The sequence below is a fragment of the Thalassophryne amazonica genome, chromosome 11 (assembly GCF_902500255.1).
Source record: "Thalassophryne amazonica chromosome 11, fThaAma1.1, whole genome shotgun sequence".
Lineage (NCBI taxonomy): Eukaryota > Metazoa > Chordata > Actinopteri > Batrachoidiformes > Batrachoididae > Thalassophryne > Thalassophryne amazonica.
The window spans coordinates 7,589,094-7,608,575 of NC_047113.1; the positions used below are offsets into that span (position 1 = coordinate 7,589,094).

Genomic DNA, 19,482 nt, shown 5'->3' on the forward strand with positions numbered 1-19,482 from the left:
CAGTATCGGCACAAAATTTGCATTGTTTTTTTCTTGACTTGCATGCCATAGTTAATTATCTCTATTTATCAGTCACAAAAGAAAAGGGTCAGCTTCACCATGTTTTCCATTCAGGAACCTCAGTAGATCTTTTTCATGTACAAACTGAACTCCCACAATGTAAATCTAAATAAATACATTACATTAAATTTCTAGGACACCCATCGCCTGAAATTTTTTTTAGCTCATGCAAAGTTAACTTTTTAATTAGGAAGTATCAGATTCACTGATCCTGAGCAAAAATGGAAACAGGAAAAGTAATCACACCAGCTATATTGTACTGCTTAGAGGTGATGGTGCTAAAAAAGAAAGAAAGAAAAAAAAAAGACAGGAGGCAGAGCTGATGATGCTGTGGGGTTTGGGGGGAATTTGTTTGGGGGGGGGGGAAGGGGTAACAAGGATAAACAGGATAAATGCACCTTGACACTTGCATGAATTTGATCCCTGCACTGCCACACAATTCATCCTGCCAATGTATCCCGCTTTGTCCCTCTGGACGCCACGCTATATAAAATAATCATTTCATAGCCGATGATGCACGTGCTCTCAGAACTGGGCTGATGAAACCATCTCTCATCACTCCCAGAATCACAGACAAATTATCCACAGCTGCAGGTTGTCTCGTGTGGGTCGTACAGTGGAGAACGCATTTTTGCCTCCTTGCTCTCGGCCGAGACGGTCGCATTTTTCTCTTCTCCCTCCTTCCTTATCTTTCCTGCTTCTGTGGCGTGTTGTCTGTGAGGCTTGTCCTGTTGTTGTGTGTGATCATTGTTCATTGTGCTGATGGGTTTTTTCCTGCATTGCTGCTGCATGATTCAATGTAGCAGCAATGAAGGTTTTTCTTTCCCAAGTTTTACCTTGTGTGTGCTTTTTATATGTGTTCATGTACCAGGCTGGCTTATGTGTGTTCGTCTGTTGTCATGAGGCCGGTCATGGTTTGCTCAGCCCTGCTGTTGACCTAAGGCAGGATATACATCTGGAGCTGGTCCCCGGGCGCCTAAAAGCGACTTCTGCTCCTAACTGGCAATTAGGATGGGTTAAATGCAGTAAACACATTTCATTGTGCAGGGAACATGTTCCTTTGTGCATATGACAATAAAATTATTTTGAATCCTTTGAATCTTGTCTCAAAGGTAATTATAATATATACTGTAATGGATTGGTAAAAGAGTTACATTTTCATTCTTCTTATGAGTTAGATAATGTATCTGTAAAATTATGTTTATTATAGTGTCTCAAAAAATGTACCCAAAAGTATTTTGACAGCACAGAAAAACCAATCAATATTAACAGACATTTTCTGCATGATCATGTGGCTGAAGCATGTAAGTTTTCTCCCCAATGCACAGTTTTTAGTTCATTCTTTCTTTTATGATGTTTTAACCCTTTATCTTTTACACCAGATGATCAATGTAACCTCCTCATATGAAGTTTCCTAAGAAACAAATAATCCGTCTCCAGTTTTCCTTAAAACCACCTAGCAAATTCAACTCTCCTTGCCATTTGCTGAACTTTGTAAGGAAAGAGATGCAAGTCAGCACTTAGGAAGTGTTGCACAGAACTTGACAGTTTTTGTTCTCTGAATTAGGGTCAACTGTGGCATTTTTCCTGGACTTTAATGTCTTGCACAACAAACTTTAGGGTTCCTGAAATGAGAAAAACACCATTATTTGAGGTTTTAAACAAGACATCCCATTAGACACCAGAGTTGCTTTGGGGAGTTTTACATCACGTCTGCCATTGAAGCTGACTGTGAATCTCTGAAATGTGAATTTGTTCAGTACATGAAGAATCCTATGGCCAGCTCTACTTTGTAACTTTTGTGTTCTCAGTGTAATATATCCAATCCACCAATGGATCCAGGAACAACCCCAAGTATTTAAACTGATCTACTACTTCCAGTGTTTCATCATAAACTCATTGTCAAACTGAGGGGGTTCACTAACCCTGGCAATTTTATTCATGTCTCTGGAATCTCTATCTTTGAGACTGAGAGGCACCTGGGAAGTACTTAGATTCATGAGGTGATGTCATGCAAGAGGTCTCAGTCTTTAGTGTCCTGGGTTTGTGGTAATAATATACATTTGCATAACAGTATGGCACTGAAGACACCAGCAACTGGAAAAGGTCTATGGGGATACCCACATGTCACTTGGCTGTGGCAAACAGATGACTGCTTTAGGGATGTGGGGATGAACCTGGTGCTTGTCTGGGTGGTCTTCCAACCAGAACCCAGGACAGTTCCATAGACTGGTGGTTTGGGTAAGGTGTAGCACAAGTTCCTGTTCCCAAACCTGATGTGACCTGACTTTAATGTAAACATATGGCCGTCTCTCCATTGAGCATCCTGTTGTTGCCATGCAGGGAGTTCTATCAGTGATTTTATTAATGCTAGTGTTAGTTTCAAATGTTAAACACCTTCAATCAGTAACCTGTGACACAGCAAGAGGCTACCAAAAAAATAAATAAAATTAATAACTAAAATGTGATTTACTTACATTATTTTCTTTGGAGTAGTACGACAGAACAGGAAATCTGCCTCTGCTTCGGAATTTGGAGCTCCCCACTACGACAAGAGGTGTAGCAGATTCGGGTACGAAAAGGTCAGCAGGGTACGTGTCGCTCACCTGGGAATGTAACATAAACATGAAGTAACTGTAGCATCCAGAACAATATGAAATACCACATTTACTCTAATAAATGCCCTGGGGAGTGAAATTTTCATGAAGGGGGGCGTTTATTGACGATCATTTGCGTACACGTGCATGCATGTTGTATACAGTATGGCCTTACGGTATGTACGTACATGCATACTGCATGTAAGAGAAGCAGCACAGACTCGAAACGAATGTTGTGTTTCTACATGCAGTAGCTGCTACACAATTACATAAAATGGCTCAGCGCAATCCTTTTAACTCGGCAGCGTTCAAGCTAAAAGTTGTGAAAGATGTGGAAGAGAAGGAAAAGCACTATGCTGCCTGGATTTTCCTAGTCAATAGGAAACGCATCCAGGAGTGGTGTAGGAACAAGGATAAGCTTGCAACCCTGACCAAAACGGCTGCCTGGTGGGGGGAATCGTAGGCGCTCGCATGACAGGAAACGTTCTGGAATATGAGGCACTGCGGCTGCATACGCAACATGGAACCCAGAACAGACGTGATGAGATTTCATGACAATGTGGCAGGACTATTTCGTTTTTATTTTACTCTGTTCTCTCAGGAATTCACAATTTCACTACATGCAATGTGACAAAAAAAAAAAAATCAACGGGGGGGCTTTTATTAGAGAAGGAGCATTTATTAGAGTAAATACAGCAGCATAAATTGGGGTTCTGACCTTGTAGTGCTGGTTTACAGGAGACAGTTTCCAAAGGGAGTTTGGAAGTCCCATTCTGCTGTAATCAGCTTTGAGATCCAAGAAGTCCCATTCCTGCCACCTCTCCTCTTTATCAACGTTGGGCTTATAGGAGAAGCAATAAAGCTCCTCATAACACTCTGCAAGGAAAAATACTGGTTGACAAGAAAAGTTTCAACAGCACCGCATGGAAATGTTATCAGAATCAGACCGCAACCATCAGCTACCTGTTGTCTGTGGCCATATCTGATTTTAAAACTGACACAGAAATCAATATTTAGGAGAAAAACTGTTTGAAAGGAGACATTATTGGTGAAATTTGACAAATGTGGCACCCCCGCCCCCAACACACACACACTTAGCAGTCTGGCTCACCTGGCTGAGAGAGCCGCTGCAGAGACACATGAACATCATGACATTGATGCTCTCGAGGAATGACAAAGTGAAGAACTTGGAAGTTTTTGCAGTGGATGAGCAGTGGATATCCCAAATCTGTGGCAGTTAGTTTCTCCACACTGCAAACCAAACTGTGAAGCACCTGATGGTATCAAGACAGATGTTTCCTAATTAATGTTACAAATACTCATTTATGGTCCTTGCTCATCTGAGATAAATGAGAGGGAGAACAAAAGCAAAAATACAAATTGGTGTGTCCTTTTCTTCTGGCAGCATATAAACTATTATAGTGCATGAAGACTTGTTCACAGGTACAGTAGTTTATGTTCCTTCATGTAAATCCAGTAATGACACCCTACATAATGACAACCCCGTTCTTAAACACAAGAAGCTGTAATATTTTCTAATAAGCACAAATAATAGAATTCACCTCATTTTATAATTAATGTTCAACTGTTCACAACGATGAGCTACAAATTCTTTTTTAGTGAATTTTTTCTCCCTTACTGTGCAAAATTTGAGGTACAGTAGATGCAGAAGATGGTCTATGAATAATGCAAACTATACATATTTTTGAGGGACAGCTCACATTTGCAAAGACAAGCAGTTGCTCCTTTTCTCTTGTATTTGAGTTAAACAGATTTTGACTGCCTTAAAACTGACGTGGCAACATAAGGCAGGATTTAAACACCACTGATTATTTTGGCAATAAATAAAGTGCTGTTGAAACAGTATGGATATAACCTTTGATTCTTTTTCATTTGCAAACTCACAATTCGCACTGATCACGGTAATGTAATTACTATAACTTGTTGAATGTTGCTCACAGCTGTTTTTGATGAACTTCACTGTTAACCTGAACAAGCTGGTAAAACTGGAAAAAAATGTAATTGACTGAGGCGTTGTGATCATAGAGGCTTTTTTTCAAGTTGTAGCATCTTTTTCCAATTGCTCTAAACTATGTGTGTGCATGCATGTGCTGCTGCATTGAGTGCTTTAAGTTAAAAATCTATGAAAATCGCTGTGACATCACTGAAGCACCTTTTCAGGCAACCAATCATTCAAAGCTAAAGTTGTCAGTGCCACATTAGGAGAAGTTTATCTAAACCCTACAATCAGCTGATTTGTCACTCAAGATCCATTACATGAGAGACCAAAAAAAAAAAAAAAAATCATCTGTCACAGCAAACTGCACCTGCTCAGGGTGAGTGCTTTTTAATTGCTGTGTATTATAAGACAGTCAATAGGTAAGGCTTTTCTGGCCACCCTCTCAGTGCTTGTCTTTAAAAAACAAAAAACATTTATGGACACGGGGCCTTACTCAGTACTTGACTGCTTCTTTGTGTCATTGTGCAATGTGCTTAAAGTATTTAGGACATTAAATTATTGTGCTTATTTAAGCCACTTTAACTATATTCGTTTTACTTAAAGTAAGTTTTGATTTAACTGATTTAGCAGGTAGCTCAGAGGGATAAGGAGTTGGGATACCAATATGTACGCATGTGTTTGATTCCCCATAACACTACCTACAGTAGTGTTCAGAATAATAGTAGTGCTATGTGACTAAGAAGATTAATCCAGGTTTTGAGTATATTTCTTATTGTTACATGGGAAACAAGGTACCAGTAGATTCAGTAGATTCTCACAAATCCAACAAGACCAAGCATTCATGATATGCACACTCTTAAGGCTATGAAATTGGGCTATTAGTAAAAAAAAAAAAAAGTAGAAAAGGGGGTGTTCACAATAATAGTAGCATCTGCTGTTGACGCTACAAACTCAAAACTATTATGTTCAAACTGCTTTTTTAGCAATCCTGTGAATCACTAAACTAGTATTTAGTTGTATAACCAGTTTTTCATGATTTCTTCACATCTGTGAGGCATTCATTTTGTTGGTTTGGAACCAAGATTTTGCTCCTTTATTAGTGTGCTTGGGATCATTGTCTTGTTGAAACACCCATTTCAAGGGCATGTCCTCTTCAGCATAAGGCAACATGACCTCTTCAAGTATTTTGACATATCCAAACTGATCCATGATACCTGGTATGCGATATATAGGCCCAACACCATAGTAGGAGAATCATGCCCATATCATGATGCTTGCACCACCATGCTTCACTGTCTTCACTGTGAACTGTGGCTTGAATTCAGAGTTTGGGGCTCGTCTCACAAACTGTCTGCGGCCCTTGGACCAAAGAAGAACAATTTTACTCTCATCAGTCCACAAAATATTCCTCCATTTCTCTTTAGGCCAGTTGATGTGTTCTTTTGCAAATTGTAACCTCTTCTGCACGTCTTTTATTTAACAGAGGGACTTTGCGGGGGATTCTTGCAAATAAATTAGCTTCACACAGGCGTCTTCTAACTGTCACAGCACTTACAGGTAACTCCAGACTGTCTTTGATCATCCTGGAGCTGATCAATGGGTGAGCCTTTGCCATTCTGGTTATTCTTCTATCCATTTTGATGGTTGTTTTCTGTTTTCTTCCAAACGTCTCTGCTTTTTTGTCCATTTTAAAGCATTGGAGATCATTGTAGATGAACAGCCTATAATTTTTTGCACCTGCGTATAAGTTTTCCCCTCTCCAATTAACTTTTTAATCAAACTATGCTGTTCTTCTGAACAATGTCTTGAACGTCCCATTTTCCTCAGGCTTTCAAAGAGAAAAGCATGTTCAACAGGTGCTGGCTTCATCCTTAAATAGGGGGCACCTGATTCACACCTGCTTGTTCCACAAAATTGACGAACTCACTGACTGAATGCCACACTACTATTATTGTGAACACCCCCTTTTCTACTTTTTTTACTAATAGCCCAATTTCATAGCCTTAAGAGTGTGTATATCATGAATGCTTGGTCTTGTTGGATTTGTGAGAATCTACTGGTACCTTGTTTCCCATGTGACAATAAGAAATATACTCAAAACCTGGATTAATCTTTTTAGTCACATAGCACTATTATTATTCTGAACACTACTGTATTTGTGGTCTTGGACAAAACATTTTATCTGCATACGATGTCCACCCAGCTGTACGCGGACCTCGTCGCCCCGTCCAGGGAGCGCTGTAGATCCTTGCCCACTTCACACTACGGAATCAAAGGATAAACGCCAGCGCTTCAAGACGCTTAGGTTTTGTGTTAGTCTGTGTAGGATTCTGCTAACTAACATGTTAGCTGCAATCAAAAGATACTTCAAATATTTTTGTTCTAACAAACTATGTTTTAAATATATAAACTTAAAAAGAACTTGCAGTAATCAGTTACATACATCTTTTTTCCCAACTTGTTCAGGTTTAAGGCCTGTTTATGCTTCTAAAATGGTAAATGGACTGCATTTGACACTCAAAGCGCTTTACAGTAATGCCTCACATTCACCCCGATGTGAGGGTGCTGCCATACAAGGTGCTCACTATACACCAGGAGCAACTAGGGGATTAAGGACCTTGTCCAAGGGCTCTTAGTGGGATTTGAACCGAGGATCCTCTGGTCTCAAGCCCAACGCTTTAACCACTAGCCCATCACCTCCGTTCTACTACTCTGTAACTCTGTGGCAACACAAACGTGAACCTTTAGAGGTTTTCCATTAATGAATGAATGAATGAATGAATGAATGGTTTATTCAGCATGCACAGACAAAATCTCTCGTTTACAAAACAAGTCAAGAGAAAACAAAAATTAAAACATATAGAACAAAACTCAAACAATTTACCAATTTATTGCGGCTGAAAGGGTGTGGGCAGAAGCAGAAGCTTCTAAACGCCCACCCCGTACATCAATTTCTGTGTACAAACAAAAATAAACACAAAAAAAACTATTTCCAGTCAGCAATGTAACACAGTGAAACATACAAAGTAATACAACAGACAAACAAACAAACAAAAAATAGCCACACAGTCAATTTACTTAATTATGCAAACTATAACACGTTAATATATTATTTTTATTCAGTCTTTTAAAACAAGCCAATGTACTGGATACTTTAATACAATCCAAAGAGTTATTCCACACTCTAACACCCTTTACGGAAATGCAATGACTTTTAGCAGTAGTTTGAATATTTCTTCTGTCAAACACCAAAGATCCACGCAAATTATAACTGGACTCTCTCTCATTTTAAACAGCTCCTGGACATGATGAGGCAAGAGTCCATTTTTAACTTTATACATTATCTGTGTTGTAAAATAATCAACCAAGTCATAAAATTTCAAAAACTGAAGACGAACAAACAGTGAATTTGTTGGTTCACAATATGTTTTTTTTACTTATCACTCTTATAGCTTTTTTATTGTAACAGAAATATTGGATTAGTATTTGTTTTATATGTATTTCCCCAAACTTCAATACAGTAAGTCATATAAGGGACAAGTAAAGAGTGATACAATGACGAGGGTAGGCTGAAAGGTTCTAAGGCTCACTATGATGCAGTTAATGCATTAAATGTATCATAGTGAGCCTTAGAACGTTTTAGCCTACCCTCGTAAGATAGCAATAACTTTTGATATTTTAGACTCAATATGTTTTATATGAGTTTTCCAACTAAGCTTGTCATCAACAAAAACTCCAAGAAATTTAGTTTGAGATACAATTTCAATTTCAATACCATTCAACAAGTAAGTAAGTAAGTAAATTTTATTTATATAGTACCTTTCACAGACAAGAGCCACAAGGTGCTTCACAACATAAAAGCAGAGTACACCACACAATACATCAGACAATGGCCGAGACATTAAAAAAAACATAACATAGGACAGCAAAGCAGCCCAAAAGCTAAGCAAAAGCTTGTGTAAAAAAGAAGGTCTTAAGTTGGCTTTTAAAAGTGACGACAGAGTCCAGTGAGCGCAGAGAGAGCGGGAGACCATTCCAAAGCCTGGGAGCAACAGCCTGGAAGGATCTCTCTCCTCTGGTTGCAAAACAGGTGCGAGAACCATCAACAAATTTTGGTCCACAGACCTCAAAGCCCTGGCAGGGGCATAAGGCTGGATGAGGTCACAGATATAGGGAGGCGCCTGGCCATGTAGAGCTCTAAAGGTTAAAACCAAAATTTTAAAATTGATCCTGAAGGACACTGGCAGCCAATGAAGCTCCTTTAAAATTGGGGAAATATGAGTCCTTCTGTTAGCTTGTGTCAGAATTCTCACTGCAGAGTTCTGTACTAACTGCAGTCGACGCAACTCCTTCTTGTTTAGACATGAAAACAAACTGTTACAGTAGTCTAAACGTGTTGACACAAAAGCATGAATAATAAGCTCTAAATCATTTCGAGAAACCATTTTCCTGAGCTTAGAGATGTTTCTTAATTGAAAGAAGCAATTCCTCGTCAGCTGTTTACAATGCTGTACCAACGACATGTCTTTGTCAAAGATGACACCCAAGTTTCGAAGACATGATTTAGCAGACTGACCCAGGTCTCCCAAGTACTGCTGAATACCTGGAATATGGGCATCAGGGGCATTGACCAATGTCTCTGTTTTGTCTGTGTTGAGCTGAAGAAAGTTATTCGTTAGCCATTGTTTTATTTCCGCCAAACAATGGAGGAGGGAATCAAGCCTCTTAATCTCAGATGGCTTAAAGGAGCAGTAAAGCTGGATGTCATCCGCAAATAACTGGTAAGAGACATTAGTAAATCTTTGAATGATCCTACCTAAAGGGATCAAGTACAATAAAAACAAAATGGGGCCCAATACAAAACCCTGAGGGATTCCGCATAACAGGTCCGCAGACTCTGACCTTATCTGGTTAGCAAAAACGCTAAAGCTACGCCCAGACAGATATGAGAAAAACCACAGAAGAACTGACCTCGACAGTCCGACATGATCCCTCAATCTATTCAGCAGGACCTGGTGGTCAACAGTATCAAAGGCAGAGGACAAATCCAAAAGAACCAACATGGTGGATTTCCCAGCATCAGCAGACATCATAATGTCACTGGACACTTTCAAAAGAGCCGTTTCCGTAGAGTGTTGTCTACGAAAACCGGACTGAAACCTGTCATGAATGTTTTTCTGATCCAGGAAGAGTGTCAGTTGGTCTGAAACCACCCTCTCGAGGATCTTAGACAGGAATGGGAGCTTAGAAATAGGTCTAAAACTACTTAGCTCCATTTGATTTAAACCTGTTTTTTTCAGTAGAGGCAACACTATGGCATGCTTAAAAGCACTGGGAAACACACCGATGGACAGAGAAAGATTTAACATTTTAGTAACACACGGACCAATTACCTCAAATACTTTAATAAAGAGCCTGTAGGGAAGGATGTCCGATGAGCAAGACGAAGGTTTCATCTTGCTCACCAATGCCGAAATATCAGCAAGTGTCACAGCCCTAAATGAAGACCAAATGCTGGGAGCAGGCTCAATAACAGTAGAAGTACCACACAGGGAGGGTGGAATTTTATCCTTAATTAACTTGATTTTGTCAATGAAAAAACTCAAAAAAAAGTATTGCTGTCAGCTTCAGAAAACACAGGAGTAACTGAAGCAGCAGGACATACAAGAGAGTTGATTGTATCAAACAACACTCTGGGATTCTTCTTATTCACAGACACCAGCTGACGTATGTAGACAGAGCGGGCACTCTCTGCCAGTTTGTTATATGATAGAACCAGCTCCCTGAGATGAAGCCTGTGAACCTCAAGTTTAGAGGATTTCCACAGGCGTTCAGTCCTTCAACACAGTCTCTTAAAACTTAAGAGCTCTTCATTTATCCAAGGGCACTCATTTTTCTGTAAAGACACGTTGTATTTAACAGGAGCCAACTGATCAAGAATAGTATCACAGTGTTGGTTAAAACACTGGATAAAATTGTCCACATCAAGGAAATCAGTGAACAAACAAGGATTAAACATAGAAGAAAATCTTTCTGCAGTATCAGCAGTGATGATACGCTCTGAGACTTAACTTCTAAGGGCTTCTGATCAGAGCTGGAATGCAGGTCAAATGAAACAAGACTATGGTCGCTCAAGTGGACATCTTTTATAGACATATTTAAAATGTCTAGGCCAAGTGTAAAAACTAAATCTAAAATGTGACCCTTTTGGTGAGTGGGCTCAGAAACATGTTGCACAAAATTAAAAGCTTCAGTCAATGATAAAAGCTCCATAGCAGAGCAAGATAACTTGTCATCAACATGAAGGTTAAAATCTCCAAGAATTAAAACAGATTCCAACGTTATAATAGACAATAATTTACTGCTTAAATTTCTAGACTTATTTCCAAATATAATGCACTTAGTTTTATGAAGTGATAATTTATTAGAGTCAAACAAGTATTTAAATTTTTGCAGTTCCCTCTCCACCAAGTCCAAGAGCTGTCTCAAATTATCTCCACTACCAATCACAGTTGTATTTTCAGCAAATAAAATACACCTCAAAGACTTAGAAACCAAACCTATATCATTAATATACAGCAAAAAACGATAATGGCTCGAGAACTGACCCCTTTGGCACTCCACATGTAATCCTCAAAATTTCTGATTTTATCCCACCAAGGTGAACGCACTGATATCTATTACGTAAATAACTAACTATCCAGTTAAAGGCCAGTCCTCTAATACCATACATCTGTAATTTTTCCAATAATATGGTATGATCAATCATATCAAATGCTTTCTGTAAATCAAAAAAAAACCCCAACAGTGTATTGCTTCTTCTCTATTGCATTTATAACTTGTTCCACAAAATCTATTAAAGCCAAAGAAGTTGTTCGATTTTTCCTGAAACCATACTGCTGTTCATTAAGTATATGATGTTTTTCTATAAAATCATTCAACCTCTTTACAAATATTTTTTCCAGAATTTTAGAAAACTGTGGTAACAAAGAGATTGGCCTATAATTTGAAAAAACGTGTTTATCGCCAGATTTAAACAATGGTATCACCTTAGCAATTTTCATTCTGGAGGGAAATTTCCCAGTCATGTGACAGGTTACAAATATATTTTAAGGGTTTGATAATACAGTCAATAATGTTCTTAATCAAAACCATATCAAAGCTATCAATGTCTGGATTTTTTTTCCCCTTAATTTCATGAACTATGTTAAAAATTTATTTTTCATCCGTTTCTCTAATAAACATTGAATCCTGAATTTTATTAATTAATTTACAGTTGTCCATAGGACACTTTGCCGTGGTTACAATTGAATTTGATAAATTTTTACTAACATTAACAAAATAATCATTAAAATAATCAGCAATAATTTTATTTCCTTTTACAATTTTATCAGAGTCTATATAAAAGTAAGATGATAATCTTTAACAACTTTTTTCTTTTTGATGATTCCGCCCAAGCGCTTCCAGGTTCCCCTAATGTTAGTTTTATTTTTCTCCAACAAATTGCAGTAATACTGCTTCTTACACAATCGCATAATGTTTGTTAATTTATTTGTATATGTCTTATATTTCCTATCGGCTTCATTGGTTCTAAATTTTAAAAACTGCTTATACAATAAATTTTTCTTTTTACGTGCATTCAGGAGTCCCTTTGTTACCCAAGGTTTATCAGTCCTTTGCGTATTTCCGGTTTTAGGCACCCCCGGACAATGTTTATCATACAGATTAGATACAATAGAAATAAATGATTCATATGATTCAGCAACGTCATCACAATAAATTTCACACCAATTTTGGCGCAATAAATCCCTTCTGAGGTTCTCAATATTAACATTAGTTGTTTTCCTAATAAAATGTACAGTTTTTGTTTGGTGCACGCTGTCCACTGATGATTGAAAGGCTATAAAAACTGGCATCGGAAATAAGTATTCCACCTGTTATATTCCCTACAATAACATTTGTTAATATGTTGTCAGTGAGTGTTGATGTGTTCCTAGTTATCCTGGTTGGGTGTGATCACAGGATATAGACCCATTCAAAACATAGAGTTTAGAAATTCAGTTATTTGTAATTGACCATAAGGGTTTAAAAAAATCAATATTAAAATCTCCACAGACAAACTAAAGCTTGTTATTATTAACTGTGTTGTACATGTCAGTCAGTCTATTCACAAAAGTATTGATATCTGATCCTGGAGCTCTATAAACACATCTTATAATTATATTTTTTTGATTTTTTACATTTAATTTAAACTGTAACACATTCTATGATATTTTCCAAGGAAAATGACATACTATGTATAATTTCACATTGGTGATTAGAACTTACATAAAGTGCAACACCACCACGTCGTTTATTCTTCCTGTTTAATGCAAAAAAAGTCATATCCCTCAAGCTGAACATCATCATCTAGCTCCTCTCTCAACCAAGTCTCAGTGATTGCTATAACTGAAAATTGCTTATTTGATGTTCTTAAACAGTCCTGAATTTTAGAGAAATTTGTAAGGAGACTTCTACTATTAAAATGTATAATAGAAAAAGTCCAATTTATTAAAGAGTAATCCTTCAGTTTCTCTTCAGTGAAATATTTACAATTTTGAATAATATTTTCACGAAAAAAAAACAATCTGGGTCAATATTATTTTCAAAGTTATGAAAACTGTGTTCAGTATCTTCAAAGATTTATAAGCTAGACTCCTGCGCAAAAGTTCCATCATCAAATGATGAAAAGCCATCCATAAGGTTAGTCATTGATCTTATTTGTGATTTTCACCATATTTGTTGTGTGGGCCGCTGAAGAGGAGGTACTGCTGGCCTACGACCACCAGAGGGCGCCCTGCTTGAAGTGCAGGCTTCAAGCACGAGAGGGCATCGGAGCAACAGAGAGTGACAGCTGTCACTCATCAACAGCACCAGCTGTCACTCATTCTACTATCATCATCCACATCATCATAAAAGCCGGACTGCAACTCCACCTCCCCGCCGAGAAATCAGATACCACTCAGGTAACCTTTTCTGCTGTGCCTTACCGTGACTGAATATTGTTCTGTGTGCAGCCGTTGTTTCCTGTGGACACAGTCTTCTGCTGGATTGGCGCATAGTGTGGGTTTGCGATGTCTTCGCCTCTCACTCCATCCAGAGAAGCGACTGACAGGAGCTGCACGGGTGTTCCTATTTTGGAGGTGGAGGTTCTCCCTCCCGGAGGAACTGAGTACTGAGAGATTACTGGGTGTGTATTCACACACCCACCATTAACTGTTTCTGTTTCTGCCAGCAGTACCAGGTCTGACAGCTGGAGACGGTGGCCACCTGGTGACCCAGGACTTGGCGGCTCCAGTGTTCTTCAGATCCGTTGGCGGTGGAAGCCGTGTGGGATCCAGCTCTTCTCTGGACAGACGTCTTCTATCCTCGAGCCTGCCCACACGTCATCTTTTGTACGATTGACTGTACTTCTCAACTGCAATTGTCTGTATTCCGTTGTGCAATTCACAACATTAAATTGTTATTTTTGGCTTATCCATTGTCCGTTCATTTGCGCCCCCTGTTGTGGGTCTGTGTCACTACACTTTCCCAAGAATATTGTTTCATTGTTTACACCTTTCTTCAGTTAAACTTGCTCAAATCATATTTATCTTTAATGCACAGGGTTTTAGCCTCTTCTGGTGTCCCGTTTAGTTTAATATAAATTTTGCAATTTAATGTCCATGTGGCCTGTATCTTATTTTGCTTTTTTAGGAGTCGAGCTTGTCTTGCAAGATCTGAATTCTTTTTGGTCAAGTGTTCATTTATGTACACATTAGTTCCCTTAAGTTTTTTTTTTTTTTGCTTGCTTGCTTGCTTGCGAACCGCAATCTTCTGTTTTCTATTTACAAACCTCAACACTGTGACTTTTGATTGCGTTTGACCTTTCCGGGGTAAAAGGTGACAGTTTTCAATGTCTCCAGAGTTTATCGAAATTCCTTTAGCACTCAGAAAAGAGATCACCTGTTCCTCCACAGATTGGTTGTCCAACTCAGAGGGCTCCCCTCCTGGAGCCACTGCTCTTGCATAACGCCAAGGTTTAATGTCCAAACCCGTGATGAGGAGGTCATTTGACCTAGTCTGTTGCTCAAGGTCAGCAATGCGATTCTCCATAAGTTTTATTGACTTGTCCTTCTCTTCATTTGCCTTTTGTAGTTCAGCAACTTGCTTCATTAATTCCTATATTTTTTGTTGTTGTTGTGAAATAATTTTTAATTGATCCGCCGACATGTCATTTAACATTTTTCTAATTTCCTCCAGTTCTTGCTCCATAACCGCAGTCCCCTTTTTAGGCCCCATAATTAGAAAACAGAATAACTTGCACTCACTACATTCATTCCATCAATCCACTCCAGCCACCAAACATAGTTGACGAGTGCAGACGGCGGTGTTCCAGCAGCAGCAGCAGCCGCGGGGTTGTCGGGCAGACGAGCACAGACGGCGGACTTGCTTCTATCAATTAGCCAGCTGACTATGTTACTATTGCAAATTGGTCACCTTGACAGTGCAGAGCACCTCAGTGGAGGTCAGGTCAGGAGGTCCGAAATGCCACTGCATACTGAGTGAGCCCTGTAATATTTATTTGTAATTACAGTGAGTTAGCCTTCCCCAGTAAGCCAAACCCCTGCTGCCAAATACTTTTTCAGATCCTTTTCAAACTTGAGAATCTCTGTGACACCGTGTTGAATATAGATTGTGATAGTTTGATTATTGCCTGTGATATTATAATAGTGAATTTGTGATAAAACATTCAATCCTTTACTTATCAATAGTATTTGGTCATGCTCATTTTCACAATAAATTGTCACCAGTGTATCAGTTTTTGTGTTGATTTGTTGTTTATAGTTCATAGAAAGTATTTGTATTTGAAATACTCAAAATATAAAGTATTTGTATTTGTAAAAGTACAAAGTATTTGTATTTGGAATTCGAAAATCTAAACTATTTGTATTTGTATTTAAATACAATGCAAAGTATTTGACCCCATGCCTGGTTTTCCTTAATATTTATGTTTTTATTGCACACTTCAGTGACCGCACACTTTATCATTAACAGTTTCATGTTAATAAAGCACTTAAAGCTTTAATTAAATAAATGACAATGATTTTTTTTTTTCTAAATTAAATATACCACTCCTTGGGTGGTGGCCCTGAGGGGCAGTAGTGGGCATCCTTTATTTGCATTTATGAAAGGTGGCAACCCCAGTGGTCTTCGTGATGTGTAGTCACAATTTTTAGGAGGTGCACATCAGCTTAAGGAGAGGGGTTTGCAACAATGCAGAAGGCTGTGTGTGGCATAAAATGAGCTTTACAGTGCTGACTAACATGCATGACAGCAGGGATGAGTGGAGTGTTTGCAGACTGCTGGCTGCTGAGGTGTAATGGTAAATGGACTGCATTTATATAGCGCTTTTCCATCTGCATCAGACGCTCAAAGCGCTTTACAATAATGCCTCACATTCACCCCGATGTCAGGGTGCTGCCATACAAGGCACTCACTACACACCGGCCATTAAAGACCATTACAGGTCAACGTCTTTAATGATTTTCCAGTCAGGCTGGGATTTGAACCAAGGATCTTCTAGTCTCAAGCCAAAAGATCATCATCTCCCCTAAGTGCTTTTGGGAAAGGTGACAGAGTCATTCAAACAAACTGATCCGTGTTCAGTGCAGCTGGTGCTGATTACCCATGTCTCATTGCGCACTCCAGCCTCATTCTGCACAAAGATGGTGTGTGTGGCCGTCAGGTAGAGTGTGCCCACTCTGCACCGAGAGGAGCAGAACCTGTCCAGGATCCGGACGTTCTCCACCTGCACACAGAACAGAGGCTGGACTTTGACCTGGAACAGCTGCAGGTCCCGGCTGCCGACGTGGCCCTCGTGGCGCACGTCCTTAAGGAAGACTTTAAAGGAGCAGAGCGCAGACAGTGCTGGAAGCTAAAATCACTGCGGGTGGTTCCAGCGGTTACCTTTGGAAGGAGGATGTGCTCCATCAGCCGGCAGATGAGCCGCAGCACCCTGCGACAGCCGCTGTGCCTGCAGCACAAACCCGACGGGCAAGGTGAAGGTTAAATATTTGCCATTAATCTTCAAACGAGCCTCAAAACAACAACCTTCCTTCGAAACCACCCTGGGACGCCTGCAGCAGTGTGCGCGGCGTGGTCCTAAAGCCCACCAAGTTACATTATTAACGCTAACGAGCACATCTGGAACATTTAGGAAGGAGTTTAAGTGTCTGCTTTGAATTATTTAAACAAATACAGTGATTTAATAGCTAAATAAATCGCATATTTAATTAAACTGATCATTTGTTTCCGTTAGTGCGCCATCTTCAGGAGCGGATCAAGGTAGAGGTGCGGATCGATCCTAATATCGATACCAACGCTGGTATTGATATTGAACGATCCTCGTGTAAAAAGATCGATACTCAAGCTTTTTTTCTCTGACTGCTACGCACACAGATTCATCAAACTCTACTCTCTGTAAGAGCAGCGCTGCGCTGTGTCACACAACATGGAGCAGTGCACCCTTGTATTGTGGTTTGTCAGCCCTCTACCTCAGGAGATTTTTTATTGTGTTGAGTGACATTTTTTTAAACAAAAATGTTGATTGTGATAATAAAGTATTTTGTTGTCACGTACAATGTTTGGCAAAATTCTATCCTAGGTCTTTTGGATCCTTTGGATCTATGAAGCTTAAATATGAAAAAGTACGGTATCAGTATCAATATCGGCGATACTGGGCCTGTATTTACTTGGTATCGGATCAATACCAAAATTCCTGGTATCGCCCACCTCTAGATCAAGGTTCAGGAACAGGGGGGGTGTGACTTGGTTGGGTGTGCCAAAGGCATGCTGCTAGTAGTGCGGTCTGGGGGCGTGTCCCTCCCCTGGAAAATTTTACGTCTTTTACCTAGATTCTACTTTTTTTTTTTTTTTGACTTCGAGAATAAAGTCATAATATGACGAGAATAAAGTTGGAATTTTACGAGAAAAAACTCATGAAAGAGAAAAAAAGCTTGATTCCGGAAATGAAACATTGACAGCCTCCATGACTCCTCTCTGTTGCGTCACATCCACGTCAAACTTCTATAAAACGGTTTTGCTTGTTCATAAACCCAAGTTTGAGGCACTGTTTAGTTAACTACTTCTAAGGCTGTTTAAAAAAAAAACCTAAGGCTGCTTCCACATGATAGCGTTAGCGTACGTTAGCTGTGCTGATGTGTGTCGACCGGGAAACTTGTTTTTCTCACAAAAATACGACTTTATTCTCGTAAAATTACGATTTTATTCTTGCAATTTTACGACTTTATTCTCATAATATTACAAGTTTTTTTCTCGTAAAATTATGAGTTTATTCTCGTAATATTATGAGTTTATTCTCGAAATCTTAAAAAAAAAAATCAATGTGGCCCTAAAACGCCGTCGTAACATTATGCATAGGTTTAGGTCATTCTATTGTGGATTTAATACAGCAAGTTATTGTTTATAAGACAGTGTTATTATGTCTCCCCAGGTGTAATTTACAGGTGTTTAAAATCAATTTTAAAATTTTTGTCACATGGCACAGTGAATCAACTTAGAATATAATGAAAAAACACATGATTATAAAGATTTCTTAAAAATTATTAAATATATGCTGATTCATATACAAACTATAATCCAGCAAACCAACTATGTAATGTGTGAGTGTCTTATATAGTGATATAATACAACTGTCATAATTTCTGTTCAAACGTGAAAACAGTTGTTTATATACACAAATTTTAGAAATAATTCATGGAAAAATAAATGTATAAGCTTCAACAAGTAATATTTGTCATCCACTTGATACTGGGGCTTAGTAAATCACTTTCTAGACTGATTCACTGTGCCCCGGGTGCACATGACACACGAGTCATGTTATCAAACAGCTGATAGTCTGGAAAAGACATAACACATGCTCATCAGTTGGACAGGGTAGACTTCTAACTAATAACAATTTTTTGGGCCACCTTTCCTCTGTTGTGAGAAATAAATACAAAGACTGACATCCACAAAATTTACTTTTGATAGGAAAAAACTGACTTCACTTGAGACCGCTTCAGCCGTGCTGCTGTCAATGAGACAGGGGCGCCGGAGCGCAGCTGCTTATGCAGTCGACTTCCGCATCGCGGCTGCGAGGTCCGGCTGGAATAGCACTGCCCTCCGTGCCGCCTTCGTAAACGGACTGTCGTTGGTCCTGAAGGAGCACCTGGTGGCCAAGGACGAACCGCAGGATTTAGACGGGCTTATTGATCTCGTTATACGATTAGACAATCGGTTAGAAGAACGCCGTCGGGAACGAGACGAAGGGCGTGGCCGGGCACGCGCCGTCCCTCTCCCTTCCGGTTCCGACCGAGTTCTGCCCTCCCCACGCTCCACGGCCTCTACGCTCCGTGTGGTTACAGCTCCCCCTGCTGACGAAGCTATGGACACGAGCAGGGCCACATTTAGGCCACTAGATAGACAGAGGAGGCTGGTCCGCGGAGCGTGCTTTGTTTGTGGCTCAATAGAGCATCAAGTGAGGAACTGCCCCGAGCGGTTAAACACCAACGCCCGCCCCTAGAAACTGGGTTAGGGGTGGGCCAAAACATTCACGTGGGACATACCCATATTGCCACACGACTCCCAGTTACAATCCTTTATGAGGATTTAACCCTGAAGGCCCCAGCACTGGTGGACACGGGCTCTGAAGGGAATCTGCTAGACAGCAGATGGGCCAGGGAGGCAGGGCTCCCTCTGGTGGCGCTTACCTCGCCTGTGCAGGTGCGGGCACTAGATGGCTCCCTACTCCCTCTAATCACACATAAGACACCACCAGTAACT

The 19,482-nt window shown here is 39.7% G+C and overlaps 1 protein-coding gene across 1 annotated transcript in view; it reads right to left on the minus strand.

Annotated features, from left to right (window-relative positions):
* Window positions 1–16,763, minus strand: part of mtmr7a (myotubularin related protein 7a) — a 34,986-nt gene extending 18,223 nt beyond the window's left edge. Inside the window, exons 1-5 of the mRNA XM_034181903.1 lie at window positions 16,606–16,763; window positions 16,325–16,447; window positions 3,769–3,931; window positions 3,376–3,533; window positions 2,538–2,666 (exon numbers count right to left, since the gene is read on the minus strand). Of these exons, the coding sequence (XP_034037794.1) occupies window positions 2,538–2,666; window positions 3,376–3,533; window positions 3,769–3,931; window positions 16,325–16,447; window positions 16,606–16,629 (597 nt within the window). The 5' untranslated portion in view covers window positions 16,630–16,763. The remainder of the gene's footprint in view (window positions 1–2,537; window positions 2,667–3,375; window positions 3,534–3,768; window positions 3,932–16,324; window positions 16,448–16,605) is intronic.
* Window positions 16,764–19,482: the final 2,719 nt, after the last annotated feature.